Raw genomic sequence first — 20,264 nt, forward strand, 5'->3', positions numbered from 1 at the left:
ATCCAATCAGTTTTCCTCGTTGATTCAACGTCATCATATTGCATTTTTGGGTTGAAATGATGAGCAAACAATGTTGATTCAACTAGTTTTTGCTCAGTGGGCTCAGTGCTAATAGACGGCTAATTGAATTGATGGTGGAGACTGGCTTAAATGTAGGATTTTGACATTTTAGCCAGTTTGCTGCAGCAGGAAAATAATCCTGCAGCAACCGGAAATGTGACTTTATAATTAATGGGCCTTTTTGCAGGGTTGATGCATTTTTCGCAAGGGGAAATCAAGTCTGATATTTCAAAGTGGAATTTACAATCTTCAGAAGCCTTTTTAAACCTCAAATAAGTTTGGCATTAAAGGAAAGTTCTCCTGCAACAGCGTGATCGAACATCTGTATAGCCAGTCATTTTGAAGCGCGAACAGCCTGCTTTGGGGTTGGAACGGCCCCCTACCCACCATAATCAAGGGGATAAACCAATGTAAATGTTGAGATCGTGGGGGGATAAAGCTGTCAATCCTTTAAGAGCTACACATGTGAGTGATGGCTCAACTCGAGAGGCAAAGTTTAGCGATGGCACTATAGGGCTCTAGTCAAAAGTAGTACACTATACAGGGAATAGGGTATCATTTGGGACGCAGGCTGTGTGTTCGCCATCGCTCATATTTTGGCCCCAGCTTTTAAACATATGGCTGCTTAATCTGCGATTTGACCCACATGTTTCTTCTGAAGGAGTTGTTCATGTTCAGAATGTTTCTGCATATTTCAGCCCTTGTTTTGATTAGTTGGGGATCGTGTAAGAACTCGCAATTACATCAGCTAAAAACTTGACCTATTTCAATGAGTTTCGACTTGACTTGTCCCTTCCCAGCCTTTTATTAAGCCCCCTACGCTGGTTAACACACACACACACACACACACACACACACACACACACACACACACACACACACACACACACACACACACATTCACACATAAACACGCACACACACACGCATAGACATGCACTTACACAGGCATGCACACACACACTTCTGAGAAGTTTGATAAACGAAAAACACGGTGACAGGCACTGGACCTGAGCTCCCTTTGATGCTGGTCTCTCGTCTGACTCCCGTACCTGAAGTGCATTTCATCTAATGACGGGCTAAGTTAGTTAAGAGACGCTAACGAGCGAGCCTAAATCAGATCCCGATGCCGTGTATGAATCCCAGGGGCTTGCGTCCCAAATTGCACTGTATTCCCTATATAGTGCACTATGGCCCTATGGGCCCTTGTCAAAAGTAGTGCGCTATAAAGGGAATAGGGTGCCACTTGGGACACAGTCAGGGTTTATTAGCTCGGGTTCCAGACTGGTGTGTCTGGCAGGGTTAGCTACCGACAATAATTCACAGACGCACGTCGCCATTAGACTATCCGCTCATTGAGTGTTCAGGGAAGAGGTCACTTATGCAAAAGGGAGAGCGAGCGAGAGGTGTGGGGAGAGAGCGGGAAAGAGAGACAGAAAGAGAAAGCAGAGGGATGGAGAGAGTATTAACAATGAACGAAATACAAGCTCTGACTCAGACACGTCAACGATACTATAAGGAAATGACTGGCCTACGTACGTCTTCTGAAGTCTTTATCAGAGAGAGGAGGAAGAAGAGGAGGAGAGGGAGAGTGAGAGATCAGACGCTTACTCATTCGCCTGTTCTTTTCGCATGACGTGGCTGCGCTGCCTTTGTGAACGCACGGGATCCACGACTCAAACCTCTGCAACGCACTCTCTCTCTCTTTCTTTCACTCGATAACTCCTTGGTACCACTCACGCATAAGAGTCACAACTCAAGCCTCCGCACCCCCCCACTCTGTCGCGTTCTCACTTTCGTCCCACTCAAACATTCAATTGATTTTCTCTCCCAATGTTATTTATCCTCCTGAGATCCCGGTGCTCCGCATGTGACCCCGTAAATGTAAGCGAAGCCCTCCTCACTCGGTGCCTCTTCCCCCCCCTTACCTGTAGTTCCCCAGATGTCTCTTTTCATGCTCCTCCCGGGAGATCTGCTTGCGGACCTGAGTCAATTGCTCTTTCTGCAGAAAAAAAACAACACGTTGGGTAAAAAATAAACAAATATATTACCAGCCCAAATTCACCATGGGGCCGATTCAGACTTAGGAAATATACGCCTTTCCTACGCACACCTTTCCGATGCAGTTCTCTGTAGTTGGTATTCAGACTTACCTTATGCAGGCGAGTAACACACTCTACAGATGTAGCTATCTTGCACGCAGTGAAAACATTTAAATTAAACTGCTGAAAACCCTCTCGCTTGCTGGCCAACAGATTCTCTTGCTGATTTTTCCTTCAATCGGGTTGTCAGTACATCTTATCTTAAAGTGGAACTGACACTGTTTTTACTACTTTGCTGAAATGAAACCAACAGATATTTTCATATTTTCATATTATGTTTCAAAACCAACTTTATAAGAGTAAAAATAAATATTAGAGTAAAAATAAATATTAATGTTATATTTGACCCAAAATTCCATTACGTAGAGATTGGCACTGTTGGCAGAATTAAAAGGATGCAGTCAACACATGATTAATAAAATTCGACAATAAATCACTAGGTAGTCTAATAAATATTGTTATCAGTTGTAAATCACAGCTAGTACATTGTCTGCTGCCTCCAGCCATTCAGGAGATGAACTGTTTCAGATTCACAAACCCAATATTTCTGGGGGGGAAAGGGATGACGAGGGCAGTGATTGGGAATCTCAACACAATCAATCTAGCTATGCAGTACGTGGCTAAGACTTTGGCGTATCTATTCATGTAGGCCAATTTACTTAGCAGGCTAGCAATATGAATTGGTAGCTAAGTCATTTAGCTATCTAGAACCTTAAATAACACAGAGACCTGTACTGCAGATGTTATGTTATCACCTGGACAAATGGGTGAGTGGTAGACTTCCCCCCGCCCCCCATCGTATTCACAGTGCAATTTTGACTGTCAACGAAACACTGACAAAGTATGAGAGGGTTTATCTACTGTCCCCTGTGCTAGATGTTTGCTCATCTGGCTCAGGCTAATATCGTTGTTGTTGTTGTTCTGAACAGGCTGACGTTCTCGAGAACCCAAGGCATTAACAAGGCATTCTGTCTTATCCCAAGGGTTCTCAGCCATAAGCACCGCTTACCGGTGGGACCAGGTGAACAACAATCCCGACACTCCGTTTTAACATTTAGAAACCTCAATAATCATTGCCTGTGATAAGGTTTTTGAAACATATGGAACAAATGTTTTATATCAGTGAGAAAGAATCTTAAAAAAATAAAAAAAAGACAATAACCATAACCCTATAAAAGTGTGAAGTAATATGAACCTTTTATTTGAATTGTATTATTTATTGCTGATATGAAAGATGATGTACCACAAGCAATGCCTGTTACCTTTCAGAACAAGGGGCCACTTAACAAAACTCCACCGGCCAGAACACACCTTCATGAACAGACGCTAAAGGTAGTTAGCGTCTATGAATGGGCTAAGGCTGAGGGAGAAGTAGTTTGTTGTTTTTGAGCAATAGGACTGTAAAAGTTCCAAAAAAGTAAGACTCCTGTTGTTTATATATTTGCAGAAAACAATTCAGGTTTCTTTTGTGACTTTTGCTACCGCTTTCTCAACACTGATCCAGACAAACTCGCGCTGTTCTGCTGCCGGTAAACACAGCCCGGCGCGGTGCAACATCAACGTGAATGGCACATTCTCGTATGGCATGGCCTATTTGTATGACAGGCCTACTCTAGCTGTGACTGGTTATGGCGCACCAGTCTGTGTAGAGTCCGGATCTGGACAAGACTGAGTTTGTATTGACCGCGGTGTCTATTAATTGCTCAAATGCATGTCTTTCACATTCATAATACGATTGCATTTTCACAAATACCTGAGTCTACGTCATTTCCAAACGTTCTATGAATGTATGAAAACATTGACATTTGCACATCTATACGTTCACTTATCACAACAGACAAACCCCCAAAAAATGACATTCTTTCTGAGGGTGTATGTGAACAGATTCGAATAAGATTTAAATGGTGCAAAATCGATGTCATTTCCACTTCAAGCCACCTTTAACCCAATGAGTCCCACCATCGTGCTGGCGTGATTTTTGGACTTCCATCCTCTTTTAAAGATTGTGTGTTTGAGCTACAGACTTCAAGGTACCGTTGGTTTTGTCTATTTCTTCTGCAATCATTGGTACCAACCATCAGTCGTGATGTGTGATTAACGGGGGATGAGCTAGAGCTGTGTTTGTGAGACAATGGCGGATCCCAAAGTGGCCCCAGGGCCGAGTCTTTTTATAAGAACGTCTGTAGAGTCAGAATGGTTTGAGCTACACACTATTAAAATACATTCTATGAAAAGCTGAGACTCATACGAACACACACGTTTATCTCTATGCAGCTCACAGGCTACACAAGAGTCATTAGAAGACAAAGGGTTCTTCTACATAGACGATCATAGGAAATCCCAGGACATAGTGTCTATAATACTGTAATAAACGGACAGTTGCTGTCACAAACTCCAAACTGTTGTCACTGACTAGTTGTATATTCATTTCACACTGAGCAAACAATTTCTGTACTTAAAGTATTCATATAATTTCATTTTTATCAGGTTTGTTTGTTGTTGTTTTCTGCTCTACTTGTATCCCTGGTTGTCCTGAAAAGAAAATGGAGAAACACATCATTGTGAGGCTAAATATAATGGCTAAATGAATGTGAGATAAATGAAAAGCTGTCCTTTTCTGGGGTCTCGGGACTGATAGGGTTAAATACGGTGTACCTTTCATTCGAATTTTGTCAACAAACTCACAAGAATATATTGAGAGGACGGGTTCAAAATATTAGGGATCAATGAAAGAAAGACATTAAATATATGCATATTCGTCTCTGTTTCAGCACCAATTGGTAGATGGAAAATACTCTGATATTGTAATATATATGAACAAAATATATTGATGAATCACAAATACAGTGGTTTGATTCATCCTGAAAGTTGCCACATTCAAGTTCAATCCATGGAATATTGGAAGGGGAGAAAAGTGCACAATAGGGTAATATAATAATAATACTTCATAATGAAGAATAATAATAGTCCTATAAATCTACTCTATTCCTCACTAACCATGGAACTGTAATAACAACGGGACAGTCGTCGTGGACAGTCGTCGTGGACCGTGCGCCAGGTTTGACCTGCTACCTGTGGTGTGAGTTCCATTATGATTCAAATAGACGTCATGTTCTATGAAGCCTAATAGCCTAATATAATACAGTATTGCTAGCGACCCTCAACAACAACTACACGGACGTAACAGAGGAAAGAAAGGTTGACAGAACTGAACGTCGCAAAATGTAGGCTACAAATTGAAAGGAAAGTAACACTAAAGTGACAGTTATACATGTACGTGGGTATTACTGACCGTGGCTCTTAATAGTAGCTAATATTTAACATAATACAACTTTTTTTTTTTTTTTTTTTTGGAAAAGCCCGGTCATTCAATTAGAACATTCTAAAGCGTATAAATCAACTCGGTAGGTTCAGCACTACAGCCTATCGCTTGGGTCTCCAAATGTCATCCCCGCAAATGATTTGGACACACAATTACAGTGCTTTGAGAAAGTATTCACACCCCTTGACTTCTTCCACATTTTGTGTTGTTATAGCCTGAATTTAAAATGGATTCAATTTAGATTTTTCTTGTCAATGGCCTACACACACAACACCCCATAATGTCATGGTGGAATTATGTTTTTCAAAATTGTTTTCAAATGAATACAAATTTAAAAGATGAAATGTCTCGAGTCAAAAAGTATTCAACCCCTTTGTTATGGCAAGACTAATAAGTTCAGGAGTCAAAATGTGCTTAACAAGTCACATAATGAGTTGCATGGACTCTGTGTGCAATAATAGTGTTCAACGTGATTTTTTTATGACTACCACATCTCTGTACCCCCACACATACAATTATCTGTAAGGCCCCTCAGTCGAGCAGTGCATTTCAAACACAGATTCAACCACAAAGACCAGGGAGGTTTTCCATGCCTCTCAAAGAAAGGCACCTATTGGTAGATGGGTAAAAAAAAAAAAAAAGCAGACATTGAATATCCCTTTGAGCATGGTGAAGTTATTAATTACACTTTGGATGCTGTATCAATACACCCAGTCACTACAAAGATACAGGCATCCTTCCTAACTCAGTTGCCTGAGAGGAAGGAAAACGCTCAGGGGGCCAACGGTGACATTAAAACAGTTACAGAGTTTAATGGCTGTGATAGCAGAAAACTGAGGATGGATCAACAAATTGTAGTTACTCCACAATACTAACCTAATTGATAGAGTGAAAAGAAGGAGGCCTGTACAGAATAAAAAATATTCCAAAATATGCATCCTGTTTGCAACAAGGCACTAAAGTAATGTAATGCACTAAAGTAATGCAAAAAATGTGGCAAAGCAATTCACATTTTGTTCTGAATACAAAGTGTTATGTTTGGGGCAAATCCAATACAATACATTACTGAGTACCACTCTCCATATTTTAAAGCATATTGGTGGCTGCATCATGTTATGGTTATGTTTGTAACCATTAAGGACTGTTTTTCAGGATAAAAATAAACGGAATGGAGCTAAGCACAGGAAAAATCCTAGAGGAAAACCTGCTTCAGTCTTCTTTCCACCAGATACTGGGAGATGAATTCACATTTCAGCAGGAAATGTAAAAAAAAAAAGGCAAAATCTGCACTGGAGTTGCTTACCAAGAAGACAGTGAATGTTCCTTAGCGGCTGATCTGCTTCAAAATCTAGGGCAAGACTTGAAAATGGCTGTCTAGCAATGATCAACAACCAATTTGACAGAGCTTGAAGCATTTTGAAAATAATACATGGGAAAATATTGTACAATCCAGGTGTGCAAAGCTCTTAGAGACTTACCCAGAAAGACTCACAGCTTTAATCGTTGCCAAAAGTGATTCTAACATGTATTGACTTACGGGTGTGAATACTTAAGTAAATGAGATATTTTCTGTATTTAATTCTCAATACATTAGCAAAAAAATGGGTTTTCACTTTGTCATTATGGGATATTGTGACACAACAAAATGTGGAGTAAGTCATACGGTGTGAATCATTTATGAAGGCACTGTAAAATTCAGAATAACGGCACAGCTATTTATAGCCTATTTCACTGTGGAAGGGGCTGAAATACACGTCATGTTGATATGATTTTCAGTTCGCTTCCATATGACTTGTTCCGCTTAAATCTCCAGCGATCATAAGGAAAAATCATCGAAAACAACTGCTATTTGTATTCACAATCACCTTCTCCAAACCGATTACTCATTTACCTAGCTCTTATCAATTTGATAAATTTCAGTGTTTGGAGAACAGTATTATTTCTATCGGATTTCTATCCGAATGGAAAAAGTCAATGTTTTTTCACTTGAAACCGACAGGTGCTCAAACTTATTCATGGTTTCCACTTGTGTAAAGATGGTGGAATTACTAGGGAATTAAGTCAAGGTCAGAACATGGCATATCTGTATACACCTACGCCATACCTCCATTTATTTGATCTCCACCTGGCTTTTCCCCATGCGTAAGTTCAAGGTCAGAATACACAAAAATTGAATAATGCGGAAGAAACTTGGGGTCTGAATCCCCCCCCCCCCCATGCACCTCTATCTGTAATAACAATGAGTGAAGGAATGCCACTTTTCTCTATTTAGAACCGGACTAATGAAGTCAGAGGCACAGAGCGGAGAAGCACAAAAGGCCTAGTGTTGAAAAGAAAGGCGTCGTCCTCCCTCCTCCAACACCTGTTTTACACCGGCCCTGCCAATTTAACATGGATTTTTTCTCCCTCATTCCCATTTTTTTACACATCAAAGAGCAATAATTGTGAGAAGGTCAGGTGGGAAATTTTACGAAGAGAGTCAGGGTTCCTCAAATTACAGTCAATGATCGGCTAAACGCCGGTACATGTCCGTACACTCATCCCTGGGTAGTGGCGTATGTATCACCCACACTTGGATATCCCCGTGCCCTTTTAAAATAAAATACAGCTTGTGTTGCCGTGTGCCCCCTCCGTTCAGAACCCTAAAGGTTGATCAATGGACTAATCAAGGGGTGGAACCCACTAGCTACTTAAACCTGGCACTTAGCTCTGGAGTATGCGACAACCTCGTCCAGCCTACTTCGAACGCATGTATAATGAAATGTTACGCTGTTCGACTGAAACTTTTACTTTTATAGTGACATGGGCAAGGAAAGAGCAGTAGTTCCTCTCATTCTATAAAAAAAAACATTTCTTGTTCGGGTCGCTGCCACCGGCACAGTCAAGGCTATGCCGACATAGGTTTTATTTAGGCCTACTGTCCTTTAACACATCTCATCCATCTCTCCATATGTCAATATGATCTCTCCATATGATCTCTCCAATATCAATGTGCATAATCTGCTAAATGGTAAATATTATATTATATATATTATTATGCGTAAAAAATACTAAAGCAGAGGGATTTCCTACTACTGAAATTATAACAATCATTTTTCAAAGTCTTTTTTTTTTACGCACCAGTTCTTCTTTCCTCCGCTCCAGCGTGTGGCGCTGTTTTTCTGCCTCGGAGGAGGCGGCCGAGAGCTTCTTCATGGAGCCCTGGCCGTAGAGCCGTCTCTGGGCCTCCGCCTTCTGCTGGGCCAGGTTACGCTTCTTGTCGCTCGCTCTGAGAGAAGAAACCACAACACAGCAGAGACGAACAATGAGAACAGCAAACTTTCTCTTTCTTTCTCTCTCTCTCTCTCATTTAGCTTCCCTCCAATACCTTTATTGATTTACGTACTCTATAAAGTATAATTTGATTACTCTTGCAAAGCCCCCAGCCTCTCTCGTTTCTTTCAAAAACCATAGCTGCACTTGAGTTTGCCCTGGAGTAATGGAATGAATATCATCCAAAAAAGTGCAAACTCACACTCCTGACAGGCCCAATCAAATGCTCAAAGCCTTTGAAAAAAGCAAAGTTGGAAGGAGTCAGAACCATCAGAATCATATTCCTAATAAAGAAGTCAATGGGCCTAACTCTCTGACCCAGTGGGAGCAATTTATTTCAGCCACTCACTGGCCCTTTAAATGTAATATTGTGCCCTGTGGTGGGCACTGGGGTTACTCTGTGTCCTGGATTCCCCGGGAACTACCCTAGCTCATTTGGGGCGGAGGGATACGGATTGTCTTCTGACGCCTTTCTAGAGCTGGAGACTAAACCGAAAGTGATCGACACTGACCATACCGATCACTTATCGCAGGTATTTTGCTGATATTGTTCATTACAATAAGTAGCCTATACTGAAGAAATGTGAGGTTTGGAATGAAATACGTTTGCTAATATGGGTGATGGTTATGGGACAATTGATGACGACAACCATCGCACTAGCAGTAGTAGTTTAAAGGAGAATAAAAAACAACCTGTTGCACATTAAAATTGTAAACGTATCGCTCTATTTATCATTATCACATCAATTTAGGCAATATGGATTTTTCTCATATCGCACAGCTCTACATCTTTCCAATTGAACAAAGTCACAAGCCCACCCAGCCACCACGGCCCATTCCTTACAGAGGTAAGGTATTCCTATATAAAGAAATGCAACATTCTTTCACTCAGTGAACATACACTGTTTGTCTGGTGCCAGACGTTGTTTCAATGTTCTATCACCAGGCCAAGATTTATTTGTTGGGAAATAATCAAATCTCCCCTTTTTGTCTTTATGAATGCAGTAAACATCGGCAATGAAACAAATTCCTCTGATCGGGGATTAATGGTACTGTACTGCGCTAGAGCTGTTAAACAATGCTTTTTCTCCTAATGATTTTCTATACTGTACTGGGCTGACCTAGAGCTGCGTTCAATGTATCACGGTGTATCACGGTGCTGCCAAACAGATCTTTTGAAATTCTTCTGATACGGTATTTATATTGTACTGCACTGGGATAGAGCTGCGTTCAGTGTATCACTGTGCATCACTGTGTATCACTGTGACACAGTGCTGTAAACAGATCTATTGTAGGGGTGTATTTGATCCACTCCGGTGTGTAAGTCCTAATGTAGTGGCATTCCTTGTTGTTTATGGGGAGTGTATGGGCACTATATTTAGCCATGTGATGGAGAGGCACAGAGAGAGCAGAGAGCTGGAGGTCAGGTCTGGGATGATCAATCAGTGTAGAGACTCAAAGCAGCCCGGGGACAGCACAACCACAACTAGTCAGTATGGATACAATCACACACGCAAACGTGTACACACACACACACACACACACACACACACACACACACACACACACACACACACACACACACACACACACACAAATAACATTTACACACACACAAAGACACGCACAGACACGAATACATACGCCTATTTGTGTATGTGTGTACCACTAACCGGCCTCCGCCCAGTAACCTGCCCTGAACTTTAGTTACTATCCGGCTACCACCCGGTACTCAACCCGGCACCTTAGAGACTGCTGCCCTATGTACATAGTCATAGAACACTGGTCACTTTAACGATGTTTACATAATGTTTGACCCACTTCAACTGTATAGACTGTATTCTAGTCAAGGCTCATCCTATATAACTACTGCTGTACAAACCTTTTCTATTCATACACTGTCCATCATTTCTATACACACCATCATACACATAAATATTTATATTCCGGACTCTGACGTTCTACTATTTCTGTGTATTGTTTTTGTATTACTGTACTGTTGGAGCTAGACACATAGGCAGTTCTCTACACCCGCGATAACGTCAACAATATATGTGTACGTGACAATAAAAAAAATGATATTTTATTTGATTCCCATATACTTCCTGTCATTGAGCCATTTAAAAGCGTATCTCGGCAGATACATACATCATTTTTATTTCGAATTTTTTTCTCGCAGAAGTGGCAATAATTTAGTAGGGGTGGGCCATCGCTGCTAAAGGAATATCGGGGAAACTCTGCGCACACGCACGCGCACACACACACACACACATAGTACACCATAAAGCATACTGTAAGCAACACACACAACGCCCGATTGAACAATGCACAAAGAGAACAACGAAGAGGGCCTAAGCTTTGTAACTCTTTTTTTCACAATCCAGCCCGTAACCCACTTTTACAAGGACTGCAGCTTTAGCAGTTGTTAAAACAAGATACAGACGCCTAGTAAACAAAGCACTCGTATACTAATGAAATCACTCTGCAACGAATAACAAGAGGGGTAGATCGTGCGCACCATCAAAAGAATTGAAAATGTTTGTGGTGAAATAAAGAGAATCAATACAAAAACCGAAAACATTTCAAAAGCCTTGGCCATGCAAAAGTTCAGCGTATGCTTTTTGATGAACTCATAATGGGCCTCGGGAGGCCGTGCGGATGATATTGTAGAAGTGTTGCTGCTACACAGCATCTACCGGCCTACCTGGTGTTGAGAAGTTTCAGTGCGTTGAGCAAGACCCCTTTCTTCACGTCGTGATCAATCTTCTGATCGGTCCCGAAGCTCGGCGCTCGATTGATCTGTGGGAGAGAATATAAAAAAATTGAATAAATCAACAGTGAAATAAAATTTGAAAAAACATGACCTATGGGCAACACTTGAATTGAATTGATTTATTTATTGTCTTAAGACATTGTACAGTTGCCCAGAGGATGAAGTACAAAGCCCAGAGGATAATATTGTAACATCCCTCTTTATGTTGTGTTTCTTATGATTATAAGAATGGATTATGCAAAATTATTCAACACTTATTTCCAATGTGGTCTTTCGCTAGTGCACTTTAGGGAGATTAGTGAGAGGAGGGAGGTGGACGTGTGTGTGTGTGTGTGTGCGTGAGTGTATGTTAGGGAGGGGGTTAGTGTTTATTGGTTGGAGGACACTCTAGAGCCTGGTCCTGTGACCTTTGACCTATCCCACATCCTGTCTGGTGGGGGCCGGGGGGGGGGGGCAGCTGTCACCAAATACGTGACCCCGTCGCTGTGAGCCAATGACAGCGACCGGTAGCTCGGTCCATGGCGTGCTACTGCCCCCTTTGTCCTATGGGACGCTGGCACCTCCAGCCAATACAAACAGGCTCTTATCTCTCCGTGTTTGAGGGCATCAAACCTGTGCAGCATTGTGGGTAAATTGTGCCTGACTGACTGATCTACAAATAATAAGGAGTATTTATTTATGATGCTAGATGATTTGTAGATCAGTCCGTCGGCAATGTCAACTACAATGTCGAACAAGCCCAATAACACAGTACAGTAGCTCAGTACAAGCAGCACAAGCCATATGAATGGGATAAAACGTTCAGAGGATTCACTCACAAAAGCCCTATATCATTCGTTTTCATTCTAGCAAAATTTAAGAATGGCCTCCTTTCTCTCAAAAAGGAAAAAGGGTAAAAACGTTGTCAGTCGGGGTGACGGATTCAGATATCACGCATTATACCTGACATGACAAAAGTTCTCATCCCCAGATGGTGGGGGAATTGTGAGCGGCAAAAAAAAGGGGCCAGCATATCAAGGAGAGAACACTGATTGAATTCTGCCTAAAAGGGAGTTCAAATGACGGCGGCGCTGCCAGTGCTAACGGCGGGATCAGGTTTCAGTCCTTGAGCGCCACAACGAGATAACACTACTCCCCCGGTGACACGTTCGCGCCACCTCTTTACCTTTTCATACACACAGCACTGCCACCATTCGGTGCAACTAGCTTAGCGTTAGGTTGAGAAAACACACATATGCACACACACACAGACATTTCAATAATGCTCCGCTTACACAAACAAGAAAGGGAAACCTCTAGGTGCACACACTGGGTCAGTTCATTTCAATTCTACTTCCTGTAGCTCAATCGACACACTGTATTTACGTCAGCAAATGGCCCCAAGACAGAAACACTGGAAATGCTCCCTAGGTACCAAGGCTCGCCGTTTCTCTCCTGGCCCGGCCAATCACTAATCCCCAGCACAAAGGTGCTTGCTGATGTGTGCCAGGGCTTAGGGGGCGCTGCTGTAAGATCATATTTACATCACAACCTAGGCTCCATGCACCACTGAGCGTAATGTAGCTAGGGTTGGCAACAGTGAGCTAAATCAATGAATTTACTGTAGCGGCCGTAACCCTACCAGGTCCTGTTGCCCCTGGGCCCTTTGAGCACAGTACCATCGGAGAGCTGTCCCTTCACACAAGTACGTACACAACACACACACACACAACACACACACACCACACACACACACACACACACACACACACACACACACACACACACACACACACACACACACACACACACTGGGTTGAGGTAGCCGTAAAGAGCTAGCGACCTCGCCTGACCCACAGATAGCCCAGCCTCGCAAAAACCAACAAAGAGCACTCATCAAGGTCTGACAATGCAGGAGGTGCCATAGATTTACAGTGTCAGCCATTTAGCTTTTCCTATCCCAGTGTTCTCTCCCGCTCAGTCAACTATGTTTTTCCCAGTGCCTGGGAGATTTTAGCCTCATGTCCCACCTTCAGAAGAGAGAACAGAATGGGAAAGAGAAAGGGAGAAAAGTGTGATTTTCATTTATATGCCCCTCACATAGTGTATGACACACACAAAGAGAGCATGGGGGTATGTACTGTACTGTATGCTGTATGGTTAGTGCAGTTGCCATTGGTAATCGCGGCTGCGTTTTTCTTAGCTTGTCTAATTTTTCAGTGTGATTTGTGGTGTCAATCTATCACAGGGAGACCGGCAGCATAACACACTCGCTCTTTCTCTCTCTCGCTCTCTGTTGATCTCCTTCACTTTGTCTATTTTCTCTCCTTATTTCCTTTCAATCTCCTTCCCTCTCTCTCCCTCTTCTCTTGCTCTGAGGTAGGAAGTCAGGCCAGTCTGGGCCTAATGAACCCCCGCAGCCTCTAAAATCCTACTCTGATTTCCTTAAGTGTCTCAGTCAGGGGCTTAAAGAGCGCGTGCTCCAAGAGGCATTCAATAAAAACAAAAGATTACACGTTTTACCCTTTGAGTTTCTTCCCCAAATTCGCATTGACAACTCTGAATATATCAATCCAACTGCAAGAGAGTGAGAGAGCAAACGAGAACAAACAAAACACACATGTTTATATCATCGTTTTATTTATTTATTTCCCCCCGGTCGATTTCAATTCTTCCAATTTAAAGGTTGGGATCAGAGTGAATGTCAGCTAGGTACATAGTGAATCAGTTACGTACCCCAGGAAAATGTCTCTCTCTCTCTTTTTTTTTCTTGCACCTGGATACGTGTCTTTGATGCATAAGTAACCTGCCAACGTTTCTATAGGCACATGTAAAATGTAACTCTGTGGTCGGGCGTTCTGCGTGCGATTAGCCCCACGTGAATCAACCATTTGGTTTGAATCGACTTTGATGTACTCGTGCTTTAATGATCCCGATTATTAACCTTAAAGCACAAACAGAAGGGCGCACAGAACAACCCGGCGAATTCATATGATGGATGGATTTTGGACAGTTCAGTCAAAATAAAAATGAGAGAAAAAGTACAAATTCTCCCCACATAGCTGTCTGACTCACAGTGAGCTGAACAGGGCCTTAAGGGCATTGGATAGCGCAGAGAGAGCCCTATAATAATATACGTATTAATGGATCAATGAATCAGTGCTCGTGCTCAACTCCCATTGTGTTTGTGTTTAAATACTCTGCAGACACTGAAATGCACGGACGTGATTAATCTCTCTCAGTAAGATTAGCCCGCCTTATTATGCCTGCATTAGTGTATACAAACCCTGGCTTTCTCGAACTCCGATACGGCCTCAAACACTCAGGGATATCGGCGCAGTTCAACAGCCACCAGAATGGACTGTTATTGCAGCACAAAGGCAAAAAGGGAGAGCGGTGATCCAGCTGGTCGGTCGGTTAAATGGGGCTCCGGTTTCGCCGCCTTCTCAATTACTGTTTTATTCCTTTGTGGCATTTATAATGGCTAATTCCGACAGAGAAACTTGAGCTGGGAGTGGGAGCAGTCCAGAGCATGTTAAAGGTCCTGGGACTTACCAGACCAACACTTCACAAAAAGTTACCTGTCTCGACCCGTTTTGAATGGCTTGTACACATGCTTGTCCAAGGCTAACACAGACACACACACGGTTGCTGCCCTCGCAGCCTGATGATAAATGACTAAATGCTGGTGCTCGTTTTCAACTGGCCCATATACCAGACCTGTACATTCCTAATTTGATGCTTATTCTGTGAAATAGTCATGTTTAAAAAAAAAAAAGTGTTTAAATCACCTAACTTAGTTTTGCCATGGTTATGGACGGAGACAGACAGATCCCATGGATCATTGTAATTTTTCTTTAAAAGGGGCAATCTGCAATTGCTTCATCCAGTTTTGGACTTAACGAAAAGTACCCATTGATTCTTGAAGAATATAACAAATGGCTCATGGGCTTATTTCAACTGTCGTACCCCATCAGAAGCCAAAATATAAGCTTGTTTCACTCCAATGTTTGTAAACAAAGTAAATGTAAATAAACACTATATAACCTCAAAACATGGTTAAAACTATAATTTGTAAATCATGGTCCTTACATCCATAGATATGTCAATGAATTTGAGAGTGGTTACATTTCTCCAGCCCTATTCATCAGGTTTTCCCAAAACAGAGGTGGCGAGTTAGATTTGTTATTGTTCAAATTGCTGATTGCTGCTTTAATAAACCCCTTATGAAGCCATACAGCTGGAAGGTGAATACTGCCCTCTAGAGTTCCATAGGAGAATAAATAGGCAGGGGCATGAAGGTACATATTATTCATAAACATTTAAAATATTACAGGAATCAAAAATAATGGATTTAAATCAGTGCTTATATTAATAACTTATATTAATAAAATATATTTGGGGACTAAGAAACTCAAATATAATGAAATATATACAACTATATGTATGTTTTTGAATTCTTGGAAATCAAGATGGTGGAAATGTCTTGAAAGGAGGAAAAGGAGCATGCCAATTCATTCTTAATCACACTGAATTCACCTTGAATATTTAAGGAACAAAATGTATTTCAAAGCTTTGTTCAAGTTATAGAGCAGAGGTATTCTAACAAAAAGAGTATGCAGGGCACTGTTCCTTTATCCCCTAAATATTACACTTCACATTCCTACATTTATGAATATGTATGTTTAGCTCCATAAATACAAATATGATATAATATAATAAATAGGGCTTAAAATAACCAATGTTATCTTCACAGATTAAATATCATTTTAATGAAAGTTTATGCAACTACGACCTACTTATTAATCGTTTCTGAAATGAAAATATACGGAGGTATTTTAGGGTATTGTATTTTAGGGACACTATTGGATGTGTCTGCCTTTTGATGTAGACAACTTTGGACTGGACACAGCGGCAAGGAGGGGAAGTAGCCTTCGCGCTGCGTAGAGGATAACAGCAGAAGATCAAAGTGTGTGTATGTGTGTGAGAGAGAGAGCGAGCAAGTGTGTGTGTTTGTTTGTGTGTGCTTGTGCGTGCCTTGAAAAGAGCTGCAGTATTTGTTTACGCTCGCCAGTGCAGATCATTTCCATTCACCCCCCTAGCAGTAGAAAGGATGTCTGGTTATATAGGCTCTCAGGAAGGGACAAGCGAACCAAACTCATCTTGAAACAATCGGAGAGGGGGTTAGAGCAAGCTTCGCCTGACCACCATGGGGGGGGTGGTGGCCGGAGCTGTTGCCCGTCCCAAACACCAGCAGCACGCTTGACTCAAAGCACGCCCGCCTCATTAGCTGCCAATCACTCCTTGCGACACGCCCCTGAGGTGGTGAAATGGTGGGATGGCTGAGAGAAGGAGGAGGGAGGTGGGCAATTACGCTGCAGCCTTCAACAAACAAACCCTGTAATGAGTGTGCTTCACATTGGAGAGCAGTGACATCACTCATCACTATGTGTGTGTGTGTGTGTGTGTGTGTGTGTGTGTGTGTGTGTGTGTGTGTGTGTGTGTACATATGGCGTGAGTGTGTGTTTTCAAATTCTCACACAGCACCTCTTTCAGACAGCCGCGTCAACAAAGGCGGCAAAACACTTTTGTGTGTGTGAGCTTTTTTTCGTACTTTTATCCACCTCCCATTTTGTTATGGGTCTGCTGCGTGTTTTACAAGTGTCAAGTCCCTCCCAGCTCCTCCTGAAGTATGAAAGGATGGGTTTGATGATGGGAGAGATCAGAGCAGGTCGCAGTGGCTACCCTGGAGAGAAAGAGTAACCCCTACACAGACACAAACACAGGAGTTCTGCATGCACAAAACATGCAGAGGCTGCCCTAAGGAGCTCCCGGATGTCTTTGAGGAGCTGGAGACCGGTGCCGTGGCACGAGACGCGAGTCATCCTCACAGCGACCTTCCAGGACTGCATCCCAAATGGCACCCTATTCCTGATATAATACACTACTTTTTTACCAGGGCCCATAACGTTCTGGTCAAAAGTATTGCACTATATATAGGTAATAGATTGCCACTTGAAGTCCAGCCCAGGAATGATTCCTGCTAGCTGCAAACACTTGTTCCTTTTATTTGGAAAACCAGGTGTCTTTCTTTTGATCACATACACACACAGAAAAAGAGCAAAACAGGATTTAATGAGGGCCGAACTCGACGAGTGGTCCACAGGCCAGTGTTCCCGGACAGAGAAAACCCACTAATAATTCCTTAAACAATAAATATGCTCACACCCAGGGGCTCCGGCTGTGGGATAGACATGCCAAATAATTTTACGGGACAGTTTGCATGTATATTCTCCCTTTTCGTCCTCTCGCTGTGCGCCCTGAATATTCTCTCCCGTCGCCCGCTTTTGACATTATTCGTCATGCTGGCTTAACATCTCCAGTGTGACTGGGGTCCTGGAAAGACTTGAGAAACAATGGGAAGGCGAGGGCCCTGGGGGAATGATATGGGGGGAATGATATCAGCGTCGCACCGCAATATTTAGCTAATGAGCAAAAGCATCATCCAGCATGACTCTCCCTCTCTCTCTCTCTGACCCTTTTCTTTTCGACACTATCCCAAGATACCTTTGCTTGTATCTGTTTGATTTTTTTTCATTGGAAGTTTTATTTCCTCACAAGCCCCCAGTTTACCTCACCAGCGTTAATTATTTCCATAGATTTTTTTTCTCCTTTTCTCGCAAGTATGCAAAATGAACCCTTAAAACGATTAGAAAGCCAACAACAGTCTAACCAGTTGGTGAGCGTCGAACGGGCGATGAATGAAAAGCTGTCGAAGAGATGCAGATGCTGTGTGTGTGCGTGCGTGTTTGCCTGCGTGTGCATGTATGTGTGTGTTTGTGTGCATGTATGACTTTGTGTGTGTGCATCAACCCAGGCGGGTCAATGAAAGTGAGGTTTCTTGGGTTACACCATTTGTGTATCTCTCCCTGTGTAATGCTGGTGTTTTGACTGTCAATAGGAGGTAGAACCGGTGTTGAAAACCCAAGGAATTAAGATAAGGATCGCACAAAGCCTGTCTTTCTCTCCCTGCTCAGCACAATGAGCCCTGCGTCTGATGTGGCTTTGGTTCGCCTCGAATCTCTCCCTCCCGCCTTCTCCATTTTCTCCTCCATCTTCAACCTAACAGCCACAACGCTGAAGTAATGCTTTGGTTATTATCGAGCAGGTGTGTGTTTGTACAAATGTACAGTCCCTTTTTTCTGAGTATCAGCACTTATTTCCAATATTTTTCAAGCTCAGTTGATTTTCCTTTGTGTCCGTTCATTGGGAAATCGCAGGAGCTCAAGACTGCCGAGGGTCTGTTCAGCTACGAGCAAGTGTCCCTAATCAAGGGTGTTTGCAACGCCACACAATGGCGAATGCCTTGTCAAAGCTGTGTGGCGCCTTTTCAGGCGTAATTGTAGGATGTGAAACGCAATCATGTTCTTTTCTTGAAACCCACCCCCAGAAAGAAACACACACACACACACACACACACACACACGCACACACACACACACACACACACACACACACACACAGAGCTAATCGTATTTGACATGTTCTTTAATATGATACCATCTACCTTTCAGGTAGCCATAACAATCCGACTAGAAGTTCAATACTTCACTCTAGGTGGAACGGTGCTATGCCATGGCCAGGAGAGTGCGGAGCAAGATATGGCTCGTACCTCAATCCAATGGCAGTGTACTCCTAATTATCCCATAATCCCAACTGACACGTCGAAAAGATTGAAATACTGCTCGTTTTTAATGAAACTGCTTTTGTCGTCAGCATGCGAGGCTAGCTGATGCTAAAGCAACCCATTGGATTCAAAACTTCCGGTAGCTACTCACCACAACGCTAGGCATCGCATTTACATGGAAATCCAATGGGCTACTAATAGCATTAGCTGGCCTAGCATGCTGACGAACAAGGCCGTTTCATTTAAAAACTAGCAGTGTTTCAAGCTTCTCGACGTGTCAGTTGGGATAATTGGATAATTAGGAGTGCAGCGCCATCTCCCATCACAGGATTGAGGTAGTTTTCCGAGTCATATCTTAGAGCCGTCCTTATCAAGGCATAGCACCATTCCGACTAGAGAGAAGTAATGAACGTCAAGTCAAATTCTAAAGCCAACATGCTCTGAATTGGCATGGCCTGAAGTTTCATTTCCTGGTTAAGTTTGCCTGTCAGTCTCGCCGGACCAGCTCACACAGACACACCAGGAGAGTAAAAGCACAGCATATAGAGACTCCATGTAATCTGGGCTGACACCGATAAAGTAACCTGAGATATGAAGTGTCCACAGTTAAACAATCTTTCCTAGATTATGTTGAACACATACACAGAAGCACACACAAGTGTACACACACAAAGCATACTTTTTACTGTGTGGGAATCTAAAAAGAAAACTAGAAAGTAATAGACTGGGGAGAATATTACATTTGCCCTAAAATGTTGTAATGCTTTAGTTTAATACAAATGTGTATCAGAGGGGATGGGATACAGGGACAGGGTTTGCAAATTGTTAAAATTCCAAGTGAGTAAACTTATAATTACTTCACTACTAAATTCCTACAACCACTACCATGAGCCAAGCAGCTGCGAAGAAAACTACTAAAGTTATTTTCAGGCTTCGTAGGATACGCGCTGAGCGCCGGGGAGGGTTTCTGCACTCACAAGTGTATCCTGAGTAATCACTTGAATTTTGGAAATAAATTATTGTTGCTGT

The 20,264-nt window shown here is 42.4% G+C and overlaps 1 protein-coding gene across 3 annotated transcripts in view; it reads right to left on the reverse strand.

The window, feature by feature from the left end:
• ttll7 (tubulin tyrosine ligase-like family, member 7) overlaps positions 1 to 20,264 on the reverse strand; it is a 125,424-nt gene that overhangs the window by 34,950 nt on the left and 70,210 nt on the right. For all 3 annotated transcript variants that reach the window (XM_024004537.3, XM_024004538.3, XM_024004539.1), the window contains 3 exons: positions 11,501 to 11,595; positions 8,605 to 8,752; positions 1,989 to 2,062 (listed from right to left, as the gene is read on the reverse strand). In XM_024004537.3, coding sequence (XP_023860305.1) covers positions 1,989 to 2,062; positions 8,605 to 8,752; positions 11,501 to 11,595 — 317 coding nt within the window. The remainder of the gene's footprint in view (positions 1 to 1,988; positions 2,063 to 8,604; positions 8,753 to 11,500; positions 11,596 to 20,264) is intronic.

The sequence above is a fragment of the Salvelinus sp. IW2-2015 genome, linkage group LG16 (genome assembly GCF_002910315.2).
Source record: "Salvelinus sp. IW2-2015 linkage group LG16, ASM291031v2, whole genome shotgun sequence".
Classification (NCBI taxonomy): domain Eukaryota; kingdom Metazoa; phylum Chordata; class Actinopteri; order Salmoniformes; family Salmonidae; genus Salvelinus; species Salvelinus sp. IW2-2015.